This window comes from Bos indicus, chromosome 1 (genome assembly GCF_029378745.1).
Source record: "Bos indicus isolate NIAB-ARS_2022 breed Sahiwal x Tharparkar chromosome 1, NIAB-ARS_B.indTharparkar_mat_pri_1.0, whole genome shotgun sequence".
Taxonomy (NCBI): Eukaryota; Metazoa; Chordata; class Mammalia; order Artiodactyla; family Bovidae; genus Bos; species Bos indicus.
In genome coordinates, this window is record NC_091760.1 from 72127944 (window position 1) to 72140012 (window position 12069).

The 12069-nt window shown below is 38.8% G+C and overlaps 1 protein-coding gene across 15 annotated transcripts in view; it reads right to left on the reverse strand.

The window, feature by feature from the left end:
* Positions 1 to 9573: 9573 nt before the first annotated feature.
* Positions 9574 to 12069, reverse strand: part of DLG1 (discs large MAGUK scaffold protein 1) — a 270874-nt gene continuing 268378 nt past the window's right edge. For all 15 annotated transcript variants that reach the window (XM_070789390.1, XM_070789394.1, XM_070789399.1 and 12 more), the window contains one exon: positions 9574 to 11425. In XM_070789390.1, the coding sequence (XP_070645491.1) occupies positions 11319 to 11425 (107 nt within the window). In that variant the 3' untranslated portion in view covers positions 9574 to 11318. The remainder of the gene's footprint in view (positions 11426 to 12069) is intronic.

A 12069-nucleotide genomic window follows, 5' to 3' on the forward strand; every position in this document is an offset into this window, starting at 1 on the left:
ATGAGTACCCAGGAATGAGACCCTCCCTGTCTTGGGTAGAGGACAAGAATACTCTGTGAGAGAGAAGGAACCTTGTCAGTCCCCAAGTTTGCTCTGCTCCCTGGGGAAGGGAGCCTTGGCTTTTCTGATTGGATCATGAAGCTGTTACTTATCACACCCTGAGATAATCAGTGGAAATCACATGGGCTGGGCTTCAGGAGACCTTATCTCTTGTTATCACTGACTCACTGTGTGATCTCGGCAAGTTCATTCTCTCTGGGCTTGCTTCCCCTGTAAAAGGCAGGTCATGATGACCCTGACATCCTGACATCTCCAGAGCTGTCTGCTCTGGAGAATCTGAGGGGAGAACGTTTGGTGGGAGCTGCTTCTTCATCCCCAGCTGGATCCATCAGGAGGATGGGTACCTCTAATTCACACAGAGATGGCAGGTAACCCTGGAAGGGGGGCTATAGCTTGTCCTAGGAGAGGGAATAGGTGTTCTTAGCAAGCCTCACTCCGTGAGGATGAAAAGGCTCACTTTATCACACTCCAGGAGCAACCAGAAGTTCCTGACAGGATTTGTGTTCATTACATTATTCCTTTAGTAAAACTCCAAGTGACACTGATAAGGTGTCAAACACCTATAAGCTAAGAGCTTGGGTGAGCTCTTTCATAATGGGTTCTTTTCCTGTCTCTTAGGAGTCATTCCTCAACTGTGGTGCATCAGGGAACTAGCTGTTGGTGGGCTCCTGGGCCTTCTACCTCAGGCCCATTTGCCTGACCTTAGCATGGACATTGCTTAGCATTGATGCTGCTGTGTAATGGGGAACTCTGCCAGGGCTTGAACCTGGATGCTATTTCTGGGGTGCAGACATATCTGAGTGAATCAGAGGAATGGGTGGGATGCGATGAGAGTAATGTAACCCAGGAATAGCCTTATGGAGGAGCAGAGGCACTGGGCATAGCTGGTTCCCACTCTGGACTTACACTGGGGTTAGAGGGAGAGGATAAAAACAATAAGAACTGGCTTTACAAACACTTATGTAAGATGTTGGGGCCAAAGCAACAGTGCTTTGGGGCTTCCTGACCTTATTTCATAACATGAGATACAGAGAGCCCTTTTCTACCAGAGACACAGCTCTGGTTCTCCAAGGATTCAGGAGCTTGCTTGTAAGGAGCCAATGCTGCTGGATGGAACACACCAAAGGTAGACTCTGGGGACTCAGAAGAGAGGGCCTTTGACAGGGAGCAGAGAACCTGTATGGGCAGATGGGGGTTAATGAGACAGCAAAACGTGAACAATTCTTTTACCCAGAATATTAGGAAAATTAAAATTTTTTTCAACAAACCATAATTTGTATTTTTCTAAGAGTTTTCATGTCTATGACTAGGAAAAAGTCCACTTTATTCTGGATAGTTGAAAGGGCTACTATGCACAGAGAAATCAGGCATGGTGAACACTTACAGAGGTAAATGTGTCATCAAAGGATATTCTTATTTCTTATATCACTCCCTAAGAGTTGCTGTTTAACACATCTGGATTTGTATATTGAGATCAATGGTAGGCATATTAAGCAAATTTTGTGAATAAAAGCTTTTGCTTCTCTAAAAGTATTTACCCTATGAAACTGGACTTAGAAGAAGCCTCTTGGAAGAAAAGCTATGACCAACCTAGGCAGCATATTAAGGTCCATCTAGTCAAAGCTATGGTTTCTCCGGTAGTCATGTATGGATGTGAGAGTTGGACTATAAAGAAAGCTGAGCGCTGAAGAATTGATGCTTTTGAACTGTGGTGTTGGAGAAGACTTTTGAGAGTCCCTTGGACTGCAAGGAGATCCAACCAGTCCATCCTAAAGGAAATCAGTCCTGAATATTCATTGGAAGGACTGATGCTGAAGCTGAAACTCCAATACTTTGGCCACCTGATGCAAAGAGCCAACTCATTAGAAAAGACCCTGATGCTGGGCAAGACTGAAGGCGGGAGGAGAAGGGGATGACAGAGGATGAGATAGTTGGATTGCATCACGAACTTGATGGACATGAATTTGAGCAAGCTCCTGGAGTTGGTAATGGACAGGGAAGGCTGGCATTCTGCAGTCCATAGCGTCGCAAAGAGTTGGACACAACTTGAGCAACTGAACTGACTGTATTTGGGCTACATGATACCTTATGTGTAACCTTGTCAAAGGCAGATTCTCTCATCACAGGGCCTTGAATGGGAGGATGATTTCTAAGTGTGAGCTATTAGGTTTGAGGATATTACTACCATTGTTAAGGTCTCTTTTACTGTTGAAGGGAGGAGGCTGAGAAGAGCCACAGAAACTGGGAGTAGATCCCCAGAAGTTTTGTCTAAGCCATTTCAATGGCATGGCAAGGGCTAAGGCTTGACCAGGAGGCTGAACTCCACAAGGGCCTGAGTGTTACCTTGTCTGCCACCATTCCCAATGTCCAGCACCGTGCCTGGGATAAGCAGGCATTCAATAAACATTATTTAAGTGAAAAGTGGACAGTGTGTCTCAAGATATTTGGCTAAGAAAGGAAGAGAAGAGAGGTTGTTTTCAGGAGATTCAGGGTCAAGGGAAAGTTTCATAGGATAGGAGAGAGTTGATCATATAGTCAGAGCACAAGTAGCCCATGCAGGAAGGAAAATAATGATACAGAAAAAGAGGATGATGGAAGAAGATGGAAGGAATAAGATTAGGAAGACAAGCAGAGTGATCTTGAAAAGAGAAATTCTTCTTCCTTGGAGATGGGTAAAATTAGGGGTAGGAGACCACCTGAGTCAGACCTGCATTCAAGGGTAAGTCTCTCATCCTGGAGCTCAGTTTAATTATCAAACCACAAAAGTTTGTTTCCCCTTGAAAATTCTCCTTGCAGTCCAGACTTTAAAATTTAGAAGATTAAAATGCTCCAAGATTAATTCTGGAGATACAGCTTTAAAAACTATTAATAAATCTCTATTTCATTGAATAGATTTAATCTGAATGGAAACCAGTATAAAAGGAAGCTAAAAAGCAAAGAAATAAAATCCAACAATATTGTATTTGGCTCTGTCAATAAGACTTTCAGAAAAATTCATATCCAGCTACTTAACGATATTTCAGATGACTTATTATGAAAACGTATGCACAGGAAGACAAAATTGATACAAAAAGAGAAAAGTCACACAGCATGTTCAGGAAGGGAGATTGTTATTCCAGGAACAGAAAAGGAAAGCGCTATAATTAAACACAAAAATTTAGCTAATTTAGAGATTTATTGTCAGATCTTTTTATCCACTCTCATTTATTCTCTATGTTCCCAACTCTTATCAATTTGCAAATGAAAACACAGCCAACACTTTATACAAGGCTATTTTTAGCCCATTAAAAACCATAGCAGTGAAGATGACCATGCTGTTGAGAGGCCTGCAGTCTCTGGACAAGTAGAGGAGCTGTGTGCCCTGATCACCTGCCCCAGACACTTAGGGGGACAGAGGAATACAAGGTGAACCCAGCTCATCTGCAAAGGCAGCCCAGAGAGCACGTGCTCAGTATTAAGTGGACACCCAGTAAGTACTGCAGGATTTCGGGCATCGAGGACTGTAACTGGGAAGGCTTCTGCAGGAGGGACTCAGGGGGTCCTTGAAGAAAGGTGGAGCCTTGGTCAGGGGACCTGGGTAGGGAGGATTCAGCAATTAGCATAGTAGGAATCTGCATGATCACCAGTCTCAAGACAAGCACTGCAGAGGCTGTGTGACTAAGGGTGACTGGGGAGGTAGATGATTTATCGGCCACAAATTACGTTCCAGGAACTATACAGGTACATGGATTCGTGTGTGTTTAGTCCCCATGAAGGTCATTGAAGAGATGCATGATCCAAGTTGCATTTTAAGAAAAGGCATCTGGTGGATTAGCAAGGCAGGGATCAGAAGTTGGGCAAGGATTTAAGGGGCTACTGCAATAATCCAGGCCTGGGGGTGAGACTGGGTTAAGGTCCTGGATTAGAGTGATAACAGTGGAAATGACAGCAAGGAAAATATGCTTAGGAAGAATCAATAGTATCTAGTGACTAGATATTTGAGGAAGAGAATGTGATGGAGAGAATATTCCATTAAGTTCAGCTATGATTAGCCAAAGGTAGAAAAATAGTTAAAAGGTTAGTATAGCTTTTTTCCTCGTAAGGAAGCAGTCAGGAATGTCAGATAAACTAAATCTGAACCAAGCACTGAACTTTCAGAGAAAGAAATGGATCTATCATCGAAAGGTATCTTTAGTCTTAAATACCACTAGGGAAGTAGATATTTTTGATTAAATGACTCTCACAAGATTTAGAAAACCTTTTGGTAGAGATTTATAGTGTGGAACATATGGACCTTCCTCTTGTTTTTAGCCCTCCCATCTGTGAGGTAAATGAACCTAATTTTAGACATCCTAAAGAAAGATTACATCACTTGTTCTAGTCTTTACTTCCACCAGAAAATTCACTGTACCTTGTTTCACATGCTAATTGCTTTGTGCACTGACTTCTGTATAGTTAAAAAAGATTATTCTACTGTAGTTAAAAACTGTCCAAATGAAATTTGTCATTAACATCTGAGTAGCAGAAGTAGGGGTGGTTATGTACTCAAATACTTTGAGTGAAGACCAGGTAGTTCTTAAGCTTTAGTCTATAACCAGTTTAAAGGCATGACCTTTTTTTTTTTTTTTGAAAACACATGAGAAATCAAGTCATGTTGTGATAATAGAAAAGGCCACAAGATGAGTGTTCCATCTATATGCAAGATGGTTGAGAGTCAAACCAATCAACCAGGAGGCCAACTCTGGTTCAGATTCCTTGAGTACGTAGCACTAAAATTAGATTTCTGTTCATCACATAATATTAGTAGTATTTAAGATTGAGAGAGGTTACGTCTAAATAAAATTGATAGTTAATAATTAAAAAGAAAAAACAGTCTGTGGGTGTTCAACAAACTAGATTTTCTTAAAAGGTTAGGTAGGGCTGTCTCTTCACAGACTGTTTTCTAAATTATAAGGCTATCAATTTCATGTCTGACAAATAGTTGTTTTCATTTGTTGCTCATATGACTCTCTTATTTACTACTGTCCTAAATAAACTATAGTTTCCTTAGGAAACTAACTGAGAATCTGGCACCAGTAACTGGCACATCTAGCTACTGGATCATCTGAGTGTTATTCCTGGGAACCTGAAATTCTACAAGTCCTAAATTGCTTATTCTAGCAGTCTCCTACTTTAGGCACAATTCTGTTCTGTAAACAGGCTCTTGGGATCTATTACTCTGCATTTAAAGTTTGTTTTAGGATGACAGGCTCCTGTGCAACTGCCAAAATGCGTGATGCTCACAGTAGAGATAAAGGTGGGCCTGGGGAGGGCCTGCCATGTCTGTCAGATCAGACCCATTTCCGGCTTTGCTCCTAGTTCCTGCAGGCTTATGGCTGTAATGAAGTACAAAAGCATAGCCGGGAAAACTGGAAACAATCCCAGATCTCTTCAGTGACTGGAAAAACGAACTGTAGTACATTCATAAACGGACTACGATTCAGTAATGAAAATTAGCAAACTTGATACCTGCTGCAACAGGGATGAACCTTGGATGTATTTTGATTTAAGTGAATGAAGCCACACCCTAAATGCTACATATGTGATACGATTCCATTTATATGACATTCTGAGGAAGGTAAAACTAGACAGTTACTAAGAAAAGATTGGTGGTTATCAGAAGTTGGGTCTGGAGGAAGTATTGACTACATAAGAGCAAGAATGAGGGATTTTGGAGATAATGGAAGTGTTCTGTATTTCTGTCAGAGTGGTTACATGACTCTATGCACATATCAACACTCACAGAATGTACACCATTCTACTGTGCATAACTGAAAGATAAATACAATAAGAAAGTTAGGATAGTGGCTTCTTTGCAGTAAGAAGTAGTGACTGGGAGTGAGCTGAGGGGGTGGCAGTGCCTGGGGTGCTGGTCATGTTCTCTGAGCTTCAAGCTGGTTACATGGGAGATGTTGGTTTGTAATAATTCAATGAGGCATATGTTTCTATATATTATAATTCAATAAAAAGTAAACAAGAGATGGTGAGACAGAATTCCAACCTTCACTGTCCCCTGGTCTCCTTCCCCTAATTCTTCCCATTATCTATATACTACCACTTTAGGTAACAGAAGCCACCAGAAAAACTCTAGTGTGAAATTCTCCCTGGTAAGGTTTTGGTACTTGTTCCTAAAAGTCTTGACAACCAATTCTGTTCACAGTGCTGTCTGGCAGACCAAGGTTTGTTTTGCCAGTTCTCAGGTAACTGTATTTGAGGGTGGAATGCAGAAAGAGCTGGTAGTAGTAGGAGGTGAATGAGAAACTAGTCAATGAGTAGTAGTCATTGTTTTATTCTTAAATTGAAAGAAAATGTACCTTATCAGGGCAATTTAAGGCTTTCCAGACATGTATCTCAAAAATTAATATTTTTTACATATTTTGCTATAACTGTAGGGTCTAACACTGCAGAGACGTCTGAGAATGGGTTACGAAATCTTGATGCCTTCCAGTTCCATGTTTGAGTTACCATAGGTCACAGTCACAGCATCTCTGACAAAAAGGTGGGAATCCTTAGAAGAAGATGAGTAAACATGATTATGTTGTTATTCAGTTGCTTGGTTGAGTCTCTTTGCGACCCCATGGACTGCAGCAAAACAGGCGTCCCTGTCCTTCACCATCTCCCAGAGCTTACTCAAACTCATGTCCATTGAGTTGGTGATGCCATCCAACCATCTCATCCTCTGTCATCCCCTTCTCCTCCTGCCCTCAATCTTTCCCAGCATCAGGGTCTTTTCTAATGAGTCGGCTCTTCGCATCAGGTGGCCAAAGTATTGGAGTTTCAACTTTAGCATCAGTCCTTCCAATGAATATTCAGGACTGATTTCCTTTAGGATTGACTGGTTTGATCTCCTTGCAGTCCAAAGGGCTCTCAAGAGTCTTCTCCAACACCACAGTTCAAAAGTATCAATTCTTTGGCACTCAGTCTTCTTTATGGTCTGACTCTCACATCCATATGTGACTACTGGGAAAACTATAGCTTTGATTAGACAGACCTTTTTTGGCAAAATAATGTCTGTTTTTTAATATGCCATCTAGGTTGGTCACAGCTTTTCTTCCAAGGTGCAAGCATCTTTTAATTTCATGGCTGCAGTCACCAATCTGCAGTGATTTTGGAGCCCAAGAAAATAAAGTCTGTCACAGAGACTGACTAAAATGAAAATAATTTTGTAACTAAAAGTCTGTCAGAATTTATAGGGATGTAGAATGGGGGACCATGTTCTTCTTTCTCAGTCTTCTGCACCATAAACACACTCCAGAGCAAGGGAAAGAACAGACATTGAGAGTCAAGTATCAGATGCTGTAATAAGTGCTTTTTACACACTGCTTTATTTAACCCTTACTAACAACCCTGCAAAGAAGTCAATCACATCTCACTTAAAATATAGCAAAATGAGGGCTCAAGTTAATCTTTATACAAAGGGAATTGGAACAAATCCAGGCTTCTAATTCCAAGGAAAAGGGAATTGATTTTAAAGGGCCCCCTTTATTTGTAATCTTACTGATTCTCAAAATATCTCCATTTTACAGATAAGTAAACACAAAGAGGGATGAGATGACTTGCCCAACTAATGTTATATAACCAGTAAGTGGCAAAGCTGTCGTTCAAGTCAAGCTGTGATTCCATAGCCCACATTCTTCACATTATAGTCTTCTGCTGCCAAAGCCAATGATAGCTATCCTGTGCAATTCTGGAGTGAGATAAACAGAGTCTTCAATATTGGACTAAACTATCTAAACTTGGGTCAGAAAAGTGAAATTTGTGTTCTGATATCTTTTAAATTCATACACCTCAATAAAATCTCAAGCTCACAGATACTTTCTTTTAATCAGTAATTCAAAATTTGAGGGACTGAATAGCCCACTTAATTAAGTTCTCAACAAGGGGAAGAAAAGGACCTGGAATGGGAGAAAAACAACTGTTTCAGGAGCCAAGAGCTGCAGGCTCTAATCCTGGCTCCGTCCCTGGCTGCAGCACAACTTTGATTAAGACACAGGGATCTCTGGCTTCTGTTTCACTACCTGTAAATCAAGAGTATTCAAGGCAGAATCTCAGAATGTAACTGTTTAGTACTTTGGAAAACAAAATTTCCACACCAGTAAAGTCCCCAAATTGCCGTGTTTGGAGTTTAAGACTGCAGTGGTTCAGCAGGTGTGTGCTGACCAGTGCTTTCTGCCTGAAGCTCACTCCATCATTTTTTGAAGAGCCCTGCAGAGATATCGAATAGCAAAGCAACCAGAGACATGTAGTCATATTTAAGAGGTACTTTTATTTTTGCCAAATTAATGGTATTAAGGTGCATACTGGGCTACCAAAGTGGTGTAGTGGTAAAGAATCTGCCTGCCAATGGAGGAGACACAAGAGACTTGAATTCGATCCCGGGGTCGGGAAAATCCCCTGGAATAGGAAATGGCAACCCGCTCCAGTATTCTTGCCTGGGAAATCCCATGGACAGAGGAGCCTGGTGGGTTACAGTTGCTGGGGTCGCAAAGAGTCAGACATGACTGAGCAACTGAGAACAGCATAAGGAACATAATATAAATATGGAATATTTCATAAAACTTTCAAAATAGTAGTATTCCCTGTGTGTTCAAATAGTGGACTTTCCCCCTAATGAATAGTGTTCCATTTTTAATCCTAAAGAGGTTCTTTGCCAATTTGACAGTGCTAGGCTTACTTGTTTGCCAGAAATAGTCCTTTCAGCTGTGATGGGAATGCCGTATTCTGTGTGTCTGTCCTTACTGTGCGACTCTGGGCAAGGACCTTCATCTAAGTCTATCTTTATCTTTAAAGAGACAATAATATCACATAATTTAAGTTATAGTGCCTTACACAGTAGGGGCTGAAAAATGAGGCAGCCTAGTTTATCAGGAAAAAACCCGCAGCAGAGAAACTTTGATACGGATACCCAGCACTGCCATTTACTAGCTAAGTAAGCTTGGCAAAGTGATTCTGCTTAAGCCTTAGAGTGGAGCCAGTAACTTGTATCTTCTTTTAAAAAATTAAATGATACTATACTAAAGTGGCTGTTGCACAGCAGTACTAAGCAACTGGTACTTTTATTAATAATTCTATACCATCTAGAAAGGTGCACACAAGTTAGTATCCTCTTCCCCCCAAAAAATCACTTAATGAGGACATTCAGAAAGCAATACATTTAACACATAAATGGCATCATTTTATAACCTCCTGATAGTTTACATTCAACCAGTAAATGCTGCAAAATGGCCTAGGCTGGGTCCTGCTATAAGATGATTTCTGGGGTCTGGAGATCAAATGACAACAGCAGTCTTCGGATATATTTATGTTTGGTAACAACTTACTATATTCAGCATGTAACACCTATGGTATATATTTCAATGTGTTAACATATTCAATTCCAAAATCTACCTAACAATCCTTGAATTCTGTTTACAAATTATGTGATGCCCCAAATTTTCCCCAAAATGCTAGCTTGTAAAATAATTTTTTCTTTTGTAATACAAGACACATTTAACATACAGATTTTACAATAAAGTTTATTAGCTGTTCTCCTCTTTCTCATAAATGGAATGGATAACGTCAATAATTCTTTACAAACCAGTATGCATTTAAGAAACTGTAATGAGGAGGCTGTCAAAAACACATATTCAATAAACAACTCCAAAAAAAGCCATGGGAAGCCAAACAGTATTACAAAAGACCAGAGAAACTGATTTCTGAAATTGTTATCTACTTTTCACTAAAATTTCTTAATTGCTCACCATGAAGATCTGTGCAACTCTACGGCAGAGCAGCTACAAGAGATGAAAGGTGTGCAGTCTGAGGGGAAAACACTCATACACATGAGGCTTTTGCCTATGAATAAAGAAGAACTGGAAAGAGGCGGAGACCAAATCCAAAACCAATGACAGAACAACAGTAACAACGAAAAATCACCCCCCTGAAAAAACACCCCCACAAAAAACCAACCAGGAACCATCTGAAAACTTTTATAGAAAAGAGGAGAACATGCCCATGTTTTTACTTATAACCTAATTTCCCTAAAGGTTTCTTTCCATACCACCATACTCTCATTTTCACTTCACATGATTAAGGAAGATAAAGTCTAATCAATTAATATTTAATTTAAAAACCAAACAAAAAGAGTAGGTGGCTAAAGAAAAAATATATTTTAAATATACATATATATGTTTGTGTGTGTGTGTGCAACTATGTAAAGAAAATAATTCCCATAGTTACAGAGTTTAAAGAAAGTTTTATATATATTTATATATATATATTTTATTATAACAAAATAGTCAGTTATTGTGGGTAAAATATTCATTAAAATCTGACCTCTAAGAATGCATTTAAAGTTTTAGACTACTTACTGGACTTCTTTCCCACTGCCATAATGAATACTACATCACCACTGTAATGTCTGTTTTGTATTTATGTCCATGAAATCTTCTCAACCTTATGTGTAAAAGGTGAGCTCCCCAAGCACCTAAACATGGCCTCAATTCAGAAAATGTGATGATCATTATGTATGAACAACTTTTGTAGGACACTATAAATAGTGTTGCACAAGTAGATTAAAAACATTTAAACACTGTTATTCCTAGCAAATCTACTGGGAGGAAAAAAAACAAACTTCAAATAATAAAAGACTTTAAGAAGAACGCTTATGAAAAATGAATATTCCTTGTGAAATTATTAGTTAACTCATATTAATTTTGAAATTAAGAGACATATATTTTTGTTATTTATCTGTATGAAATATTTGCTTTGATAACAGAGTCAATTGAGAAAAGGACTTGAGAGTTAACATATTGGCCAAACCATGCTATTAAAGTTAAGCGTGCATTGTTGCTCAAAATTCACTAAATCATTGATTAAAACCACTTTTCTTTCATTTATATTGAAATTTGGAAAGAATGTATATAAAGCTTTTCTGAAAATCTCTTAAAGTTACTTTCCCTTAAACATTAAGGAATTTTACCACAATTACCCCGTCTCCTGAAATCCTATTAATAGCTGGTCAGGCCATTCCATCTTCAGCTGTGAAAAATGGCCACAAACCAACAGTGACATGAAATAATACCGATAGTACAACTTGAGGGAGACACTAAGACATCAAAAATAAGTGCAACTGCAGACCATGATGAGTGGGATATGATTCAACAAGAAAGAAGTAATGAAGACAGACTCAAGAAGGAAAGGACAAAGAAGTGTTGCAGAAAATGAGACTGTGGAAAAGAGAAATAGAGAAATATCAGTCCTCATAACTTTTCTTTTGCTGGAACCCAAATGTAAGGACCAGACTGTTCTTCTATGATCTGCTTCACTTGGTTGTAAATGTCTTCCAGCGTATCTCCCTGCACAATAGCTGTAATGATAGAATCAGAAACCTCCATTAATTGCTTATCTTCACCATTACAATTATTTGTAAAATAACCAGAATCACTTATTCAGGAAGAAATACTATTTATGTATTGTTTAACTAGTAAAAAGCTCATTTTATTAATTTTCCTATTCGTAAAATGGAAAACATTTTATTTCAAAAGTTTATCAAAAAGCAAGACTTGGTGATTTTTACTTTGTACAATTGGGAAATAGACACTGAAGTAATTAGAGGCAAAAGAACAGCTATCTGCAACTTACTCTTAAATGTTTCATAAAAAAGTATAAATGTGGTAAAATGTTAGCGGTGGTGGAATATGAGTATATGTAAGTGCTGGTACTATTCTTGTGATTTTTCTGTTAAGTCTGAAATTATTAAAAAATCCTTAACAAAAAAATACTTGGGTTAAAATTCCATGATACTTAATGGTACTTATTAATAATATGAACACAAAATATAAGTTAATCATTATTTCAAGCAAATAATTAACAACAAAAACCTACCCAAAGATACCTAAGGAATAACTTGAATAAAATTTGGGAATTGAATTTGGCAACTGCTCTCTACTCTTCTCTTTCTAAACAAATATCTTAAAAATGGATCAAAATTTATACAGGATAAGAGAAAAA